The 21146-nt window shown below is 34.1% G+C and overlaps 1 protein-coding gene across 1 annotated transcript in view; it reads left to right on the top strand.

The window, feature by feature from the left end:
* Nucleotides 1–1406: 1406 nt before the first annotated feature.
* Nucleotides 1407–21146, top strand: part of LOC145303661 (RNA cytidine acetyltransferase-like) — a 139050-nt gene continuing 119310 nt past the window's right edge. Inside the window, exons 1-4 of the mRNA XM_080145244.1 lie at nucleotides 1407–1530; nucleotides 7748–7896; nucleotides 14860–14951; nucleotides 19166–19346. Coding sequence (XP_080001370.1) covers nucleotides 7792–7896; nucleotides 14860–14951; nucleotides 19166–19346 — 378 coding nt within the window. The 5' untranslated portion in view covers nucleotides 1407–1530; nucleotides 7748–7791. The remainder of the gene's footprint in view (nucleotides 1531–7747; nucleotides 7897–14859; nucleotides 14952–19165; nucleotides 19347–21146) is intronic.

Raw genomic sequence — 21146 nt, 5'->3', positions numbered from 1 at the left:
GTAAACATTAAGAAGTTTCATCGGATGCTTGGCTGGTTTGATAGGTTAAGAACAGGCTCGAATACAGGGTGACCCCCCCCCCCCAAAAAAAACAAGCCCCAACTCTAATTAGGCCCCGTTTCTTAATGTTTTTTTATTTTTTTATTTTTTTTTTTTTTCTTCCTTTGAAGATTGTAATGCTGGGTATGGGGCAGCCAAACCAGCTGCTAACATTGCCCCGCTTTTTTATTGAAACCAACCGAGAGCTCTTTTTAGTATCCTCGCTGTTCCCTTAAGTGCAATTGTCTGAATCTCTTTTGCACTTGGTTCACCAGGAATATTAGTTAGGTAGGACTTCAGGTTCTTCTTCATAAGTCCTGTGACACCTATGATAACTGGTATGATCGATATCCCCTTTAGGTTCCAGTTTCTTTTCATATCATACATGAGACCTTGGTGTTTTGTCCGAATGAAATGAAACTTTGGTCATAACTAGTTTATTATATTCAAAACATCACATCAAAACACTAGGGTTTTCGGGCTTTTTTCTCCGTTCTATAGCATATGTTCTAGATGGCCTCTATTTAGCTTTTTTTTGGGGGGGGGGGGAAATCACCCTGTAAAATTATTTCTAAATTTTACTTTTGTGCCAGTTGGCACAGTTTAATATTCAAATTTAAAATCGTTAAATACAATTTAGGCGCGCAGTGCAATTGATTGTTTCGGCGCGTTAAAAAAATGAAAAATGACACCCACGCAAATTCCGGCGTGACCTTTATATACCAAAGGTGCGTACGTAGTTGAAAGCACCCCATGTGATATCTTCCGTCCAATGGAATTCCTCCTAGGACACATTTTAAAACTGATTTTCTAGAGCTCGTTTGGAGCCAATCAAACCAAATATAAACATGCACAAACACAAAATCTATCTCTTTAGTCTCTTAGCCTTTCGAGCATTCTTTCGTCTCTTTAAACTCTTCCGACTCATTCAACGCTTTCTCATTAGGACTTATCACGCGTGCAAACATCAATTATTTCATTTCCACTGCTCCGCGCATTAATACTCTCTTTTAACAGACGAACATTAATATTGTCTATGTTACATATTTGAACATTCAAAGAACACAAAAAAAGAGACTCTCCACCTTTCATATGAACTCAAAAAAAAAGAACTCTGAAATATTGAGAACTATGTTTTAACTTGTTATTATTTGTTATTTCTATTCCGGAAATAAACCTCCGTTTGTGTTGCACATAAGATTTCTTATTTTTATTTTTATTATTTGTGGAGGAAGTCAGTTCCCCAAAAAAGGCCAGGCGACCCCCACACTTTTAAGATTACCAACATGGGGGCAAATTGTGAAAATTAAACTTAGCGTAACTAAGCACGCTCAATTTACCTTCACGCGGAGCGTTAGTCGCAACTTCCGATTGCTCATGCGCAGAAGATAGTTTAATCCAGCATGGCTGTCTAGTTACATTTCGACTTCAGTTGCCGGAGAAACAAATCCTATTAAACTATAATTTGTTGTATTATACAGTTTTATTTTGGTACGTAAAACAAATATTCTTAATTGTCTCATAGTCTTTTCACTTTTTTGAGATCGTAGATTTTTTTACATTCTAAAAATGTCTCTTTATTTGTCTAACCGAAAAGAATCGTAGCCACGTGCTTTACTTCAGCATTTTTTTTCTTTTAACCTTCCATCCTTTTTTTTTTTTTTTAAGTTAATAAAATAATGGTACACTGCAGTTGACGGATCGTGCTGAAATAATAATGTGATTGTTTAGATACTCATTCTTAACATGGGGGAGGCGGCTTTGTTAACTATTCTGTACTAACATCTAACACTGTAATAAACAAGAGGTACTATTGAATTGGATTTAACTTGAAAATCCCATCAAAACAAAAATACCACGGTTCGTAAACTGCAAAAGTAGCGAAATTATAATATTAGGTGAATGCTATATATTTATAATTCCATATATATCTGAATCATTGAAAGGGTTGTGATCAGTAGAGAGTTTCCTTCTATTTCTTCTCTATATTTTAAAAAGGAATTTTAAACTTGTGTAATTTTAAAATCTGTTGATCTTTTCTGTTTTTTTTTTTTTACCATTTAGCGAATTAAATTTGCTTTTTAATTAAAAAATCAATTTGAATAAATGTAAATCTTAAAATTTCTACCTAAAGAACACATGTAACTAGAAAATTATGAACTTCCTTCTCTCTTAAATTCTTTCTCATGTTGTTTATGAAGAGGACGATTACATTTATCCGGTCTATATATATATATATATTTTTTTTTTTTTTTTCGCGACGTTTCACGTGTACGATGATGAAATACTGTGGTACTTGTGTATCTATGTTACAACGCTGAAATATTATTATAAACCCATTCTTAACATGAAGAGGGAAGGATGTTTTGTCTGTACTTTCACCTAACAATTAAATGAACAAAATATCGTAAACATTGAATTGAACTTCAAAATACTATTAAAAAATAGCGCGTAACATAGGTACACAAGCACGCTTACTGTTTTTTTTTGGGGGGGGGGCGGGCGGTGTGGGGTCAATTTTTACAGTATTCTTGTTTGTTAAATGAAAATACATAATAGTGACAAAACCCTCTCCCTTCCTTATGTTAAGAATGGTTTTCTAAATAATAACATTATTTCAGCGCGGTAACACAGATGCATAAGTATCTAACTAGTGCTTGCTGTGCCGAAATAACGTTATTTAGAAATCCATTCTTAACATGGAGAGGGGAGGGTGTTTTATAACTATTCTGTGCTTTCACTTAGGAATTTAATAAACAAAAATGGCGTAAAACTGGAATTTAACTTGAAAATACGGTCAAAATGTCGAAGTGTACCAATTAAACACTCAGATGTCAAAAGTTGATTTTTAGAAATATTCAGGTCTGATTTGAATGAATATCACATTTAAAATTGTCGCCGACAAGTAGTTTTCATTATATTAAGACCTTTATTATTCAATATATTCTCTAATGGTTTCCATGGTCGCCATATATATATTTTTTTCACTTCGCTTCATTTTGTATCGTCAGCGATGAGTTGGCCACTGTTCCACTCTGCATTTTTCTCTGTCTTATCAAACAAAACGGAATTCTTTGTATTTATTTCCCAATTTTCTTTACAAACGCATTAATTTCAAAGTAAAAAAATAGTTCATATTTATTTTTCTGGTTGGAGCAGGAGCACATTCTATTTACTCACAAGTCAAAAAAAGAAAATACTATTTTTGTGTATAACTTTATACCAATAAGATTAAGATCTCGGCAACTGTCCAGAATAAACCTTTTTTTGATGCTTAAGATAGTCGACAGATCGATTTAAAAAAAAAAATGCGATTTTAAGTAAAAACAACCATACGTACTGTGAGAAATTCTGTCATATTGGTTTTGCCCTTGGCAGAAAGAAAACCAAACAGAAATTACAACAGGCTCACCTTTTAAACTTTAATGTAAATTTTATTAAAGCAAAAAGATCCAAGTTGCAAAAGATGTGTCATCTTCAGCTATCTGCTGTAATGGGCCGGTAACACCCCAAAAGGGTAATAGTTCATCTTCGAGAAATGCTGGATACAAAACTCTGCAGACGAAGAACGCTACAACAGGTTGAAGAGTTGAGTGATATCTTCCAAGATGGATACTGCGAGTCCGGTAGCCTCGAAATGGCAGACAAATGACTGGTCAAACTGTAGACCTTAATTTTGTCTCTGGGAAACATTATATTGTAATGAGGAAAGTCGATTAATTCACAGAGCACAACAGCGTGCTAAAATATATAAATTGCCCAACATAAGGGCATTGGTGTTTACAAATGAAAATAACATTTCGGTACTCATGCACTTACTGATCCGTGCTGAAATAATAACGTTATTATTTAAAAAGCCATTCTTAACATGAGGAGGGGAGGGTGTTTTGTATCTATTCTGTACTTTAACCTTACAATTGAACAAAAACATATCATAAAACTTTAATTAAACTTGGAAATACGATTAAAAAAAAAATAGTGTGGATCAGTAAGTGCATTAGTACCAACATTTCACCCACATAAGGGCATCAATACGTTTCAAAGAGACAAAGTAATTATGAGGCTGCAAGCCTCAAGTGGATTTCGAACATCCGTCTTCAACCTGTGTTTGTGTCGAAACTGGTGATCTGAAGGGATAAATTTGGCACCAAGAGTACCCTTGGCAATTAGTGATAACAAGCAATCTGAATGGCTCAAAGAAAATTGTGGGCGAACAAATCGACCAATGAGGAGTTTGCTTATTTCTGCAGAATTTCTCACAGTACTTAATTGTCATGTCTAAAATAGTAATATATCCAAACATTAAGAAAATTCATTGAGTAGAAAAGTATTTGTTAAAAGTAATTTTTACAGAAAATTGGGGGAAATTGCATTTGCCCTTAATGTGAACACCTTGAAGCTTGTGAATACAGGAGACATACTTTTTGCAACTGTAATGGCCTACGTTTTGTTTTACTAAAAAAAAACAGCAGTTTTTCTACTCAATAAATTTTCGCAATTTTTGGAAATATTACTATTTTCGACATGACAGATAAGTACCGTTGTTTTGGTTTAAAACCGTATATTTAAAAATATCAATCTGTCAACTTTATCTTAACAAGCACCTTTTTTTTTTACTAATGGAGATGACTAAACTTTATTTGGGTTTGTTTTACAATCCACGGAGGTATGAAAAAGTGATAAAAAATTCAAATATATAACAAATAAATATTAGCAAAGGTGTGATAAGTTACTCATCTACCTACCCTGGAAAAGTTTGTAGTGATTTTACTCACTTTAAAATGTTTAATCGGTTTGAAAAACATAGTGTCGAGCGTTAGGTGCGAACAAGAAAAATGGCCGCGAATTGACACCTAAATATTGAAGATTTTGATAATGACTTAAAAATAAAAAAATATACAAAATACTGTTAGAAACCCACCCAATCTATGTCACGGTAAGATATATTGGGTGGGGTTCTAACAGTATTTTGTATGCAAGGAGGGAGGGAGAAAAGCAAGGCTACCATGGACACACACACAATATGGTAACTAAAAAGAGGCAAGATCATATACAATTTAAAAGGTTGAATGATCTTACTAAATTCTTGATATTTAAGTCTTAATGTACCAGAAACAATTAATAAAAAGGACTAAAATTGTAACCAACTTATTATAGAGACAAGGATGAGTGGCTAACAAAGGTGAGCTAGGAGTAGGGGAAGGCAAAGAGAGGTGGCTGAAATAGCATAGGACCTATGGTTCACACAAATGTTAATGAAATAAAGGAAAACATGGGAATTATGAACACAACAACAGAATGTTTTCTGTACAACAACAAACTAGGAGAGAGAAGTTTGGATGCTAAGGTAGTGTTCAGATTGAGTAGCCGAATGAACATTGCCACCTATTGATGGCATTGCGTGATTTTTGAAATCGTATCTTAGGATGTAAATTATAGATACAATGTATCGTCGTATTTAAAAAAAAAATGTACATGAGTGGATTCATATCTCAAGATATTATTGCAGTTGCGAAAATGAAATGTGATAAATTAGCTTTTTTTTTTTTTTCAGTCATGTCTTTCAACTGTTACTTTAAAAAAAATAAATCAAGCATTTTTGAGTAAATTAGGTATTTTTCTAATGTAATAAATTCAATCATTCAAAAATGCAAATCATTCTTAGAAATTAAAGTCCAATGTCAACAAATACTTTGTGCAGGTGTCATTCATCATTTCCAATCCTCTCATAATATTGTTCATCATCCAACTGACAATCTCATTAACCTCTTATCCTTGGATGGCTTTTGGTAAGCGATGACATATTGGTATAAAATATATATTTGCAGTAGTGAGATACAATGAAAAAAGTTTGTAGATAGTCGTGCTAATTTGAAATATTTTTTGCTATTGTTGAATTATATATTTGTTGTAACTCTTTGTAAGATGTATATTTTGTAAATAAATATTCTGTAAATGAAAAATAAGAGTCGCCAATTTAATATGTTCCACACTCTCAGCCAAACTCCAACCTCTGTCCCATCGTCAAAATGTGGCATCTCTGTGCCTGTTTTAAAAGTACTTTAATGGTAAGTGCTTGAACGAACTCAAAGCACTCATACTCCAAGCAACAAAATCCCACCCCTACACTATATATCGCTAGATGCCATAAAGCTTTCTACTCAAATAACTTCTTCCCTCAAACTGCTAGACTTTGGAATTTTCTCCCTGCTTTTCTGATGGTTCTGACATAAAGAAGTTCAAATGTAATGTGAACAGACATCTCGTTGCCCAACTCCATACATAGTATCCCTGCAAATCTGTTTGCTTGTTTGGCATGAAAAGAAACAGCACAGAAAAAAATGAACTCGGTAGGAGTGGACTCAAAATTTCTGAAAGCTTCCAAATTCAGACCTCATGACTGGATTTAGTTTTGTGCCAATTCAATACAATTAATTTGCCCTCTCAAAAAAAAAAAGATGTTAATATTTTTTTTTTTTTTTTTTTTTTTTACATAGGCATGACCACATTATCAAGGCCAAGAGGCCACTCAAGGATAAGGGTTAAAGAGTGTACAGTAGAAATTGGACAATATAGTAATCATTAGTAATGAAAATTTGGTATGGAACGGCTTATCAAGAACTTATTTACGTTAGACTTCAAGACAACCATATTGTAGTCAGCCGGAAAGCAGGAAAACGGAAGACAATTCCACAGGCGTGCAGTTCTAAGAAGCTTTGTTCATGGAATCTACGTTTAGGTTTAGGCACAAATAAAGAATGGGGGGAATTATTGATAGTGTTTACAGCTAGACGAGTGTTTCTTGTGAAAGTTTGGCGAAGGGGACCATAGATTGAAGCTCAGTCGAACACTTTCCATTAAAATAACGATACATCAGAGACAAACTCGCAACATCTCTTCTGTGAGATAGAGGTTGCAAGGAAGAGAAAAGGACATCTTCTACGAGGCTACAAAGTCTATTTTGAACTCTATCAAGGCAGGACAAGTCCTTTCTAGCAGCTCCTGCCCAGATGTGGCAACAGTATTCCATCCTTGGACGTACCTGGCTCTTATATAGATAGAGAATAGCATCAGCTGCAGAGTTACTTCAGCTCCAAAGCCAACAGTATGAGCCATTTTTGAAAATGTCCTTTTCCTTATTGATTGAGGAATGGCTAATGTCCTCTGCAGTTCTAGGAGATCAAACTTCTCAGGCTGTTGCCTCCTGTCTTTTGTGAATAAGTTTATTGCTTCCTATTATGGAATGCCAACTGGGTTGTCCAAGCAATTTTTTTAATAGGCCAAAGTGTTCCTTTTTTATAGGCACTCCCCTAACTCTCCCCCATCTTTCGACCTTGTGTCACATATGTAGAAGTAAATAACTCCTCCAAAGTTTGATGAGGATTTGGTAAGAATTTGAAAGCCAGTTAAGATAACTTTCAGTTCAACAGTTTAAATGCTTCCAAATATCGGAAAGTTTTTTTATTAACATTAAAATATCTCACTTGTTTACAAAGAAACCGAAATGCATTCTGGTTGATTTAATTTATGAAATACACTTAGTCTGATTTCTTTTAAGCTGATTTTCGACCTATACAGATTCGTTATTTATGATTAACTGTCTCGTGTACAAAAAATGTCTTGTTATGATTTTTAAATGCAATCTTTTGGTTTTAATTTTATGCTGAAATAATGTCTGATTTTTCTTTTCTTTTTTTTTTTTTTGTAGACATTTTGAAAAATATTTTAAAAGTTGGACAGAAACATTTGATTATGAATCGTAAGAAGATCGACAATCGTATACGAACATTAATAGAAAATGGGGTCACACAGAAACATCGAACGATGATTCTTATTGTTGGAAATAGCAATGATCAGGTAAGATATATTTTTTTAACACGATATTAATTTATTTAACTACTAGCAGGAAGATCTGATGTTTCCCGTGATTGAATGAGGATCAACAAATGTTCCACACTTCTATCTGGTCGGGCTCCTAACCCAGACCAATGGGACTCTCTCTCTCTCCCCAGATTTCCTTGTCTTCCATCAGCTGCCTCAGATCTTCAGGATTGCAATTGGCATCATGTGCGATTGGCTGGATGTACGTGAATCTAGGTTGTCCTATGCTTGTGCGGTGGAGGCCGCAGAAATGCATTTCTCGCCAGCTCTTGTTTGGTCCTCTGGCAGTGACCAGCAAATCGTAGACGTCATTCTCTGATGGTAACAGATATAGCAGATAGGTTGCTATAAAGTTACTGCTTTGTGTGATGATCTTGCCAGGGTATATTTAACACTGTCCGTATCTGACGGGTGTATGTGCTGTTTAACTTCCTTTCCAATCTTTTGGTGAGCGTCCAGGTTGTAGCACTGTAAACAAGGAAAAACTCCACCACTGCTTTGAAAAGTTGCTCTGCTCTATTTTCGTTCCACACTTCCAATACTTATATTTATTGAAATCTGTGAAATTGCCCATTCTTCAATGAAATCAGTTGAGTACCTGCTCTAATCGGGGTCCCACTGCAGTGTACTAAGAGGAAGCTTTTCCTGACTCCTGATACTGACTTCGTTCACAATAAATTGTAATATACATTCCACTGTAGAGAACCAACTGTTGATTTTATAAAATTGAATCAAAGTTTAAAATTTAAAAGTCAATATCATGGTTCAGTTGTGCCCTAAACAGAAACATTTATTTCGAACGCACCCTTATCTTATCAAAGAACCTACCATTGATTTTATATGCTGGGCCTTTCTGCTTGTGTGATCTTAAAACTTCTCAAATGCAATTGTGATGTGAGGCTGAATAAGATGTTAACTTGGGTCAAAATTGAACTGCTCCTTCTTTAATCTGACTTTTTTTCGATTATTGACTTCTGATACTTATCTGAGGCATTCTGTTACAAAATCTATCTAAGAACACTCCCAGATATATCATGTACGTTTGTGTGGAATTTTTTAAAAAGCGGCCCAGCCATTTTGGAATCTATAGGGAATGAACTCCTATGCACGCACACACACACACAGTGCTTTTTATATATAAGTTGAGATTTCATTTTCCTAATGTTACATACGGACCGGGGCAATATTTAAATATAACAATAAAATGCAAACACAGGGGTATGGATGGGCATTTATGGATAGCAAATACTTATCACAGACAAATCTTCTGCAGTAGGGGTATGTTCATGGGTCCTAGATTGGGTTCAATTTTTCATTTTTTATACAAAAAAGGTTTGAAATAAATGAAACAATTATTTTCTGTGAGACAGGCAGATACAAAATAAACACAAAAATCGAACACAATAAGATTTGCAAAAGATAACGAAACAAACACTTTCAAATCATATAAAACTAAATTTATTAATGATAAGGCGAAAGAAAGATTTAACAAAAACAAATATATTCAAAGCTAATGGGATTGGGGAATATTTTTAACATAATAACTGAAAGAGAATCCTATAACAGAAAGACAAAAGGTATACGGCAGCAACCGGTTCACACGAGGAAAAGTCTGATCTCCAGCTCGACAGAGAAAGAAAGTAAAATTTTTTTTTTTTTTTTTCACTTACAGTTCAATTCTTTTCTTTTAAACATGCCTGTCGGCATCCGTTTTGGGTTATCCAAAAATAGCTTGATCGAGGGATTAATTCAGATATCCTTTTTTTATTGTCTTTGGCAACTTCAGAAATGTGACATCGCTTTGGTTGTCCAGAACACGTTTTACACGGTCAAACTTTTTTTCAAAACTACTCGCACGAGGGAATTATTATATTTCCTTTTTTTTTTTTTTTTTTGCCCCTCGATTCTAAAAATAGAATTGACGAAATCCGGTTCTTTCATTATTCTGCTTCTTGGCACAGCGCGGTCGGTCACTGCGTGCATTGTGTGAAGGACGACCTGTCGCTTGCCTTCATATTGGAGGAGGTGGGAGGTGTTTGATGCTGATGTTGATCGAGCGTTTTTCAACTCCCTCATTCTCTCTTTCTCTCTCCCTCTCCGTGGGTGATGAAATCCGTAGTGTTTTTTTTTTCTCCTTTGCTTCCAAGATCAGATCGCGGTGTAGTAACTGTTCCACCGTCACATGTCACTCTCTCTGTCCTTGGCCAAGGAAAGAGAATCACTCCAGACTGATTTTAATACTAGGTTTTGGGTGGATTCCCGTTCAGTTAGAACATGCCAATCAAATACCTACTCTATACTACTAATAGAATAATAAGGCAATACTTGATGTCGAGGTGGCTGTTTGTGACACTAATCAAAAGAAAAGGGCGACATTTTAAATATAATTTCAGAATTTTTTAAATGAGGATTGATGATTTGGATTATTCCGACATCTTGGTTGTTATTTTCATAATGTTCAGATTGATGTAACCTCTTCATTTCAAGCAGAACCTTTTATTTAATCCACAGGGTAGATTATTCTCATCCCATCAGCCATAACTGAGTTCACTTGTAATAAAGGTGATGGTTTCTATGTTCATATAGTTCGATCAGATATGGGAAACACCAATAAAAAGAAATGATTTTTGATAGAAAACAATTTTAAAGTCGCTTGATCGAGTGAAGTGATGATCACAAAGTCTGAAAGTATTAGGGTTCTTTATAAACATAAGAGTGTGCCCCTCTCGCCAATCTTTCACGATAAACACCCATCTAGCTGAAACCACTGTCAATAATTTTCCCCACTCTTTATCTGTGCCTAAATCAAAACGTAGATTCCATGAACAAAGCTTCTTTCTTAGAACTGCACGCCTGTGGAACTCTCTACCACTTGCCTGTTTCCCACCTGACTTCAACTTGGATGTCTTCAAGTCCAACATAAACAAATTCTTGATGAACCGCCCCCTTAAGTAATGACACTTTATCAAATCTCCAATACTAACGAATACTACAACACTATCCCATTGATTACTGTACACGCAAGAACCCTTATCCCCGAGTGGATTCTGGGCCTTGATAAGTGGTGACCTCCATGTAAAAAAAAAAAAAATACTTGATTAGAGTTTGACTGTTTACGAGAAGGGTTGACCAACTTTCTGTACAGAGGTTTATCAGGACAACCTGATATAAGGATGTTTCCCCTTTACAAGTAAACCCTGACTAATTATTCAAAGCCCAAATAAAATACTTTTGGTGTGGCTACAAACTAGTTTATATGAGGAACGGGGCACTTTCTAGTAACTGCATTTAATTGGCCTCTCCACTAGATCAGATGAAATCTGGCAAGATAAAGAAAAGCTATAAAATAAAAATAGTCAAGTGCTACTTATATAATACAAGCAAGGCTACCCAGCATTGCTCGGGTCAAAAATGTAACATATATCTCTTTCCTTCTCCCTTCCTACCTCCCTCTCTTTATTCTTTATGCAGCTCATTCCTCTTTCTGAATATGTACACACATAACTCGAATTGGCATAAGGGAAATAACTCTGTGAAAGAAATAAATTACTTTTTTTCACAGAACATTTTTTAAAAAATGAGTATTCTTAATCATCATCATGTGTTATGAATCCGAGGATTCTATAGTTGGCAATGGTTTCTCCTATATTTTTATAGTCTGAATTCTTTCTAGAAAGACATTGGGGATTATGAGAGACACCATGTGAAAGTTGTCAATATCCTAAGTGAAAGTGATTTTTGTGGAATGAACTGAATTTAAACTTTGGACACCCAGATCGTCAGTCCATGTTGTTAACTCCTTGACCTTCATCACCTCTCAACTTCTTGATAACATTAAATGATGTAAATGACCATTTGACTCCGCAAAAATGAAGCAAGTCCTTGGAACATAAAACGACCCTGGTGTCTAACTCTGTCCCGTGGGGAGGCATAGTAAATAGGTACATATGACATGAAAAGAAACCGGAATCTTAGGAAGATCTCCATCATTTCAGTAATTATAGGAGCAATTGGATTCATGAAAAAGAATTTCGAAAACTATCTTATAAATATACCTTGTGAACCAAGTGCAAGAGAGATTCAAACAACCGCACTTAGTGAAAAAACTTTTCTTTTTAATTTTAGATATTATTGTTCCAGGGTAGCACCAATTAAATTAAAAAAAAAAAGTACCAACTTTATAGGGATTTGTTGAGTATTTTTTGAGTTTTATCAAGCCATACATACAAATGTTTGTCCTTTATATCATGGATTTGAGAACTTTAAACACTCGAGAGAATTATGTATTTTTCTCATGACACTATGGTTTGTATGTTGAAAAGTGAATTCTTTCTTGAAAATCCCGTTATCTTGAACAAACTCTGCCAGAATAGTTGCAGCAAAACTTGAAGCATGGTTTTACAGTCGGACGCCCTTTGTAGCACCAACGTGCTACTAACTTTAAGTCTTGTATGTTTTGTTGATGCACAACACCTAAACAAGTTACCAGATGAGGTCAATCGTCTTAAATCAGCTGAGTTTATCAGGTTTTTAAACACCGAACACCCGCCCACTCTTTTACAACTGGTACTTCCTATGTAGACACATTTGACAGAGACAAAACCAACACTACCGTCTAAAGTGAACTGTCAGTACTTGTACAGTTTAATCAAGACATTAAAAAATGAAAATATCGAAAAAAAAGTTTAAATTGTACGTATCCGTTATGGAATGAAGTTCTCCGAAAAAAAAAATTTCACTTAATTTCATCAATTATTTTATTTATATTTATTTTTTTGCAGTGACAAAACAATTTGTTATGATACAGAGCAAAAGGTTAGATTTTTAGGAAGAAAAGCTAGCATTAACGATGGGAAGAGAGTGTCGGCGCTTTACATGCAGTTATCTCCCCATGCCGTTTATAAAATTCAAACATGTCTGCCATCAACACGCTCTCATAAAAACGTGTTTTTCTGCTGTAAAAAAAAAATACTACTCGATTAAATTAAGTGAAATTTTTTTTCAGAGATCTTCAGTTCAAATTGATACGTACAATATAACCTTTTTCCGATATTTTCATTTTTGAATGTTTTGATTAAACTGCACAAGTTCCGAACTGTCAAATGCTTTGGTATTTCTGATTGGTTATTTACAGCTAGACATCTGATACAACATGATCCTGTTTACATAACGGGGTGCTTCTGCATTTACCGACCCATAATTTTCACAAAGTTAGCTCTGGCTCACTTGCTAGCTGACGGAAATAACGGTTGAGCATTTCTCAATTTTTTACGAACGCATTGTTTGGTTTTAGCTAATACTAATCTATGAGGGCTACTTTTTTATAAATTGGAAAAAATAAAATTAATTTTAATCGCGCAGATTAAGGTTGGGTTAGATACATGCTTGTAATTTTATTTCTTATATTTCCATGTTTTTTCCTGTAGTGGTTTAACATTTTGCGATTGGCTGCTTCTGCTTATTTCAGTCAGCGGCCGAGCTCACCCATGAGGCTTCATGGAAACCACGGTTTGGTAAATGCAGAAGTATTCATAATGGTTCTCATTAGATCACTGAAGTTAAGCAACATAGACTCTAATCAGTACTGGATGGGTGACCAGGTGCTGTATGTGAGAGGACCATGACACTTACTAACCAACATTGATGCCATCGTATCTACTGACTAGGATGGATATACATATGATTAGAAATCACTTGTAAATTTTAGTTTCCTAGAAACTTTCTCCTTCGGAGAAAGTCAGCTCAAACCGACCAAGTTAAGTGCTTCACCAGGTAACCATGTAGGGACATCTAAGGGCTCTTGCCCAATTTTCCAGCCAGGGCTCATTGAATGGTAGATGGTCACTTAAGACCACACAAACTATAAATAATTTTGACCCAAAAAAATAACAATTCGGTTCTTTGTTACATTAGCAAAATCCGACAGTTGAAAAATTGAGTTTTCATTTAAAACGATGATAACTACCTACTTTTTATGTCAATTTCAACTGAAAGCAACGACATCTACCTAATTGTCATGTCACAATTAGTTCAATATTACTGCATTATTATATAAAACATATTTTCTACAAATAGATTATTGTTTGACATTCACCAATAATTGTAACAAGAAGGACTGAGTTACTTCCCCTGACTTGATGCTGTTTATTTATATATACACTTGAAATTTTTTCAAAAACTATTTTTATTAATTTTCTGTTTTATCGTTTTACATAATTTTTTGGTATTTTCATTACCGCAACATGACAATTAAGTAGATACGATAGCTTTTACTTGAAATTTAATGTTTCAAATTTCATTATTATAACAAAATAAGGCCAAAAATTTTGTCCATCATTGCAGTGTTGCATTCATGCGCTTACTTTAGAAGTACTGTAATGGAATGTGCTCTGATGAAATCATTCTGCTAGTGCTCTCTCAACGTAAATGCTTCTAACTAACCAGACAAGTGGCAAAATAGCACTCCTTCAGTGTAGACATATCAAGATGCCAGAAAGCTTTTCACTCTAATAGTCTTTTTTTTCTTGGAACTGATAGACTTTAGACCTCCCTCCTCCATTTACTGCTTCTTTGACTGAATTGCACAAATTTAAATGAAAAGCAAACAGACATCTTGCTGTTAAACTCCCTATTGAGTATGTTGCTGGTTTTTAATTCACAGTAGCTCCTTATGTCTCAGTGGAAATGAGCCTTGTTTGGCATATTATTAAAAAAAGTTATCTTTTTTATTTAACAAAATGTGGTTGAATTAAATGCTACCAAGTTCAATTTCATGGCTTATATTTATTCATGAAAATTTTGTTTTTCTTATTTTCAGTTCTTAATTATGTGGTGCAAGCCTCAAGCATCCCTCAGCAGGAACCCATTTTAATGTCTGCATGGGGTACAGTTTTTATTGAGATTAAAGTTTTAATCAGGATTCTCTTTTTTCATTTGTAGGTTGTCGTATTGCATCATATGCTGTCTAAAGCTGAAGTCAAAGCAAGACCTTCGGTTCTCTGGTGTTACAAGAAAGAACTTGGATTTTCAACGTATGTTTGTAATCTTTTTTTTAATATATTGGCGGATTTGAAAGGAATTATTAACTGTTTGTAATTTATTACTAAAAAATATTATTCTATTATTATATTATGTTATTTATTATATATTATTATGTTATTACTAAAATATAATTCTTATAAGTAATAAATATGAACAAGCATATAACATGGGGTATATTTATAATTCAGTCCAGGTGCCAGCATTTGTCATCAACTTCTCAAATTGCCTGGGAACTGCATCAGCTGTCAGCCATGACAGTAGAAGTTTTCACTAATTCGTAATTTTATTCTTAGTATTACTTGTACTGAGGATTGAACCTTGGGAAGACTCGCTTAGAACTGATTATGACTTTTCATTTCATAGCACTTTTATCCATTGTCACAGTTTCTTGCATGCAGATTTCAAAGTTTCACAAGATGCATCTGCAGATTTTGTGTCACTCCAAGTGTGGTGAGAATAACGTCTAATATAAGAACATTGATACAAATGACATTTCTAAATGTTTGAAATGAGAATTTGTTGCTCGGATTATTTAGATTCATCGGATTACTATTCTCATTTTGAGTGTCATTTTCACAATGTTTTGGTCGATGCAACCTCCAACCTTCTCCAGGTGTCTCAGGAATTTGGACAGAATTTCAAACGGAGCCCTTTATTTACTAGCATGCTCTTGTTTCGTCAGCCATGACTGGATAGAGGTCTTAATGTATTTTTCAGTTGCCCACACTGAGAATTGAACCTTCAACCCTCGGGAGAATATCACTTTTACAATTGATTTTTCCAAGTTGTCTACCACTGTGCCATGGGTCCTTGCATACAGTTCTAGTATGAATTTTAGGGGCATTAAACCTATTTTTATTTTTAGTTGTAAATATCAGTATTTATTATTAATTATTATTAGGACCTTTATCCAGTCGTAACTGATGGAACACTGTATGTTAGTAAATAAAAAGTTCTGTTCAAAATTCCGTCCAAATTACTGAGTTTGGCAGAAACTTTCTTGAGTTCAACAAAGAAACACCTGAAGAAGGTCGGAGGTTACATTGACCCAAACATTGTGAAAAATGACACTCAAGATGAGAACAGTAGTTCGAAGAATCCAAATAAAAAAAGTGAACTGAATGATCTTTTGTTTCAGAATATGCGCACGGTGATGGATTATTTTCTGACTCTTTTCTTTTTTAATGCGGTTAAATTTTGATTCTCTGCTTTTTGAGAACAAACTTCCCACTTTGCTCTCCAGATCGGGTCTATGTGAGTTTAAGTGTGGAAAATCTTATTCTGTTTATGTGAGTTTAAGTATGGATAATTTTTGTTCAATACCCAAACTCTCAATGATTTACAAGCTCATATGAGATATATTGTGCAAACATCAATGAAATCTGTTACCTGACATGCCTCATTCAATCAATTTCAGGATTGTATTATTTCATCTGAAGCCTTAATGGCATTTTTTAATTTTTTTTAAAAACAACAGTAAAAATAGGTTAAACAATCGGTCAGCTTCTTTTTCTTTGTTAAAGATTTTAAAAGAATGATGCTATGCATATTTTTTTTAAAACTATTCTACTTTGTTATCCATGCTTCCAGGCAATGCTGAGTAACTCTGCTAGTATTAAATAAAGCGAGGTTGCAATTAGCAAATTGTCGATTGTAAAACACAAATGCTTTAATCATTAGAGACAACAAATGACTAGTCATTTGAATGAAAAGCAAGTTTGAACAAAGAAAGGGAGATACTTCAGAATTTTTCTTTGATTATGTATGGCTCTATCTGTGGTCAATATGATGAACGATAAAAGATAAACCTTTATCCTCCTTTGAAAAGAGGTAATGCTTAGGAGGATGGCCTGCTATGACTGAACAGAATCATCGTTCGGAGTAGGACCCTAAAAAATACGAATTTCTATGTGAGAATGTGTCAAGCAGGAACAGATAATACACTTTGATCGTTACTGAAGAGTTGTCTAACTAATAAATTCAGTGAAAATAAATCATTATTGTCATCATATATGAATCTAAAGATTTTATTGTTTGCATTCGTTTCCCTAATATTTTTCTAGTCAGAATTTTTTCTACAAAGACATCGGGGATTACATGAGGGACCACATGAAGGTTGCCAACATCCTAAGCGAGAGTAATTTTTGTGGAACAAACTAGATTTGAACTTGGGACATTCAGATCATCAGTTAGTGTCGTTAACCACTAGACCATTGTCACCTCCCAGTAAAAATAAATGCAAAAATAATGCATGTGCAGTTGGTTTAACTGTAAGTTTGTTTAAAAAGTTTTAGGGCAAATTTTAATTAATCTAGCAAGCGCAATACTTATACCAACTTGTAATACAATCTCAAATCACAGAATTAACAGAAGTTCAAAGGTAAAATGATTGTAACGTGTAACTAGTATGTAGTCATTGGTGTGGCCATTAAATGACGAAGTCAGAGCATGTACAGATATTGATGACTTATATGCTGAGTTAATGTTGCATCAGCATTTTAAGGCATGGTATGAGCATGATGTCATCGAATGAAATGCATATATAGGTATTAAGATCGGAAAGAAAAGGGGGGATAAGTGTGTGGTGATTTGAAAGGTACACTCGACAAGTATGCGAGTCTCCTCCTCCTAGACTTTTTAAAGTGAGAGGTCTGACCTGTTGGTCTTCGAGAGAATTACTGCTACACAACAGCGCTTTGTAGTTAAAGGGACTGCTATTCTGACCAGAAAAGGCAACGAAAGATCGAACCTATTGTGTCCGGTTGAAAAGATGTGTCAGCAAGTTTTGTTTGAAACCAGATTAAATAACTTTCTCCTTTCACCTAAAAAAGTTTGTGTCAAAGTTTTTTTTCTTTGCGAGTCTCTAAATACATGTTGATCCATTTTAAAAGTTATGACAATGCTACACAGCAAGCAAAATCGGAATTGATCACAAATCTAGGCAAAAAAAGTTCAATCTTCTATGTGTGACAATAGAAATGCATATACTCTTCCAAAGTTATTGCTTATTTTTAGTGAAAGAAAAAAATCACAAAAACAAACTTTTGCATTGTTTGCTCAATAGAAGAAAGAAAAAAATCAGGGCATTTTAAACAATAGCCACCAAAACAAAAAAGTGATGAAAAAAAAAAAGACATACAATTAAATGTTACCAAAGGCAAGATATGTTACTGTTCTACCTACCTCGATAAGCTTTTTGTGTTTTAACTTATTTCAAAGTGTTTTTTTTTTACATAAAAACACAATTAGTGCCATGTCTGTTGAGTTGGGACAAAAAATTGGGGGTGAGGTGTCTCTTTACAGCCATTCCGAGCCTCGATAATTGCTCAAAAATTGAAAATTAAACAAAATGTTGGTAGGACATTACATTTTCGCATGATTAGTGGCATTTATCGGATGTGTTTCTGCTAGTATTTTGTTTAATTTTCGATTACTGAGTGATCATTGAGGCTCGGCATGGCTGTAAAGAAACCACCATTTTCTTTTGTTCTAACTCAACATATATGGCGCTCCTTTTGTTTCCATGTAAAGTATGCTTTAGATTAAGTTAAAACACAGATTTTATCCCGGTAGGTAAAAGAGTAACTTACCTTGTGCTTGGGGACGTATAATTTATTGTATATTTATTACTTTTAACTCCTTTTTTATTTTTTTTGGCTACTGTTAAAAATGCCCCAAATTAGCATAGATGTTTTTATTTTTTTATTTTATAGAAACTCCTACAGACAATGCATGAAGCCACTAAAACAAATATGACTTCAAGGTCAAAACCTAGCCATGGATAGATAATAACTTGAAAAAATAGCGATTCTTCTCCCTTTGTCAGAAACATTGTTCATAGAATGTGAGAACTAAAAGAGAGAATAAGGGAAGTGAGAGTTACAAGTGAGAGTTACAAGACTGTTGAAAGTAAAGCTATAGTCCACTTTTTTAAGGAAAATGTTAAAAACATTCTTTAAATGAACAAAAGATGCATTAATTTGGTGGGGGGGGGGGGGCGAGGTTTCTTGTTTGGTGAGATAAGCATCGCATAAAAGGAAACAAATTTACGTCTCTCTAAATCCCTTGAACAATATGTTCAATTTGATTATTTGGATAATTGCATTGGAAATCCAATTGTTTTTTTTTTTTTATTTATTTTTTTTTGTGGTTTTGTTTTTTATTTTTTATTTTTATTATATATTTTCCCCTAACTCTTGCGCAGTTTTGGACACAAACAACGGATGCGTAAAATGCAAAAAAAAATAAAGAGCGGTAAACTGCCGACCGGCGGAAAAGAGTCGGATCCGTTTGAACTGTTTGTTGCTTCCACAGACATCAGGTACTGCTATTATAAGGAGACTCACAAGATTCTTGGCAACACTTATGGAATGTGCGTTCTGCAGGTAAGAAAAGTTTATTCTACCAACTTTCTTTCACTGCTTATAATTTATATCTGGAGAAAATGAAAATTCAGTTGAAATAAAAGTAAAATTGAATAATATGACTTAAAAACGCTTTTCGTCCAAAATGCTCTTTTTTTTTTTTCTTTTTTCATTCATTACTGATGGAGGAGGGGTAGGGGGCTTATAATACACTTAAATATATTTAAATGCATGCAAATTTCATATTTATTATTACAGAGCCAATTCTCTATTGAATATTATATTCTACCTAATATATATATTACTGATTTCAAAAGTTAAAAAAAAATGACTTGAGTGCCGTCAGCTAGAATTGAAACCAAAACAGCGCTCATTCCATACTGTTTGACCTATTGGCAGATAATGTCTGTGTGTGAAACGCCACTAACCCTTTTCAGGTTTAACCGGCTTCCTCCAAAGAAGGAGGTTTCATGGGAGTATAAAATTCACAAGCAGTCCCAGTCGCATGTATCGACAGATAGATAAAAAAGATTTTAAATTTAACTACTTCAAGCTATGAATGAATTTGCGCATGCACAAAAGTAATAGAAATATGTCGGCAAGTTTAAATAAATATTTTGCATTTTAGCTTTCCAATATATTTTTGCATGTGTTATTCACCCATCCAAACAAAGATTTTACTTGTTATAAACCATCCTTGGTGTATAATTAATATTTCTTGTTTCATTGTTTTATGGCCAGTAGTTGAGGCGTTTATCGGTGAAATATTTACACACGCACATACATACATCTACTGTTTTATTTATATAGATGTGAAAAATGTGGTAATAATACACTGTAATACTAAAACAAAAAGCAGTTATCTGTAATATGAAGGTCAGTTGTTGGTCTAGCTAAAAATCAAAAGCTACAAAACAAATACCCACAAAGTTAGTATATTGATCAGTATTGCCAAAAATGAATAATATTTGAAATTTAGAAAAGTTAATTCTCTGTGGATCAAGTGGGTTAGGTTGTGCCAGGAAGGGTCAGTTTTTCCGTATTATGTATTAATTTTGAAAAAAAAATACTGACTTATTCCCATTATATAAAAGAGAGTTACCTGTGTATAAATGTCCAGCTAGAGAGGAATGGGCTGAGCAGAGGGGAAAGAGGGATGGATGAACTGGGAGAGGGAGGGAAAGAAAAATGGATAGGGAAAGATAAGTTTTAATAGAAATGTTATACTTTTACCCCAGGCAATGCTGGATAGCCCTACTAGTTAAATTAGTAAAGATTAATAGGATGTCTTTTTTTGTTTCTTTTGTTTGCCCCAAATAAGGTATATTGCTACTGAAGTATAAGGGACTGTTGTGATAAGGACCAAGTTTATAGGGATTCAACCTCGGTTTGGTGTTGAACAGCAAGATGTTTGTTTTTGCATGTTGGTACGGTTGGGGAAACAAAAACATTCGGAAACTGACGAGTTCAGCTAAATTTTTAAGTTAAATAAATTCATTGTAAAAATGCCTTGAAAGATAAATAATAGTTTTCTGAATCTATTTCAAAGATAGTTAGCAAAGTAAAGTCCTGATTATTAAATTAAAATACACCTTGTTTGTACAAAAAATATAGTTTAATTAGCCCCTAAAAGCAAAAGATTCTGGCTTTGCACAAACAAAAACAAACAAATAGTTGGAGGGAGGTAGGGAGTGCTGATTTTCATTTTTTTTCCTAACTGTGCATCTGGATATTCCTATTATGAACGTTTGTATAATTTTTATCATTTTTTAATTCAATTATTTTTCTGTGTTCCTGCTTTAAATAAAAAACAAAAATTAT

Source organism: Euprymna scolopes, chromosome 19 (genome assembly GCF_053919585.1).
Source record: "Euprymna scolopes isolate OS-2025 chromosome 19, ASM5391958v1, whole genome shotgun sequence".
Classification (NCBI taxonomy): domain Eukaryota; kingdom Metazoa; phylum Mollusca; class Cephalopoda; order Sepiida; family Sepiolidae; genus Euprymna; species Euprymna scolopes.
The sequence above is the reverse complement of the archived record's forward strand: the minus strand, read 5'-3'. Positions and strand labels throughout refer to the sequence as shown.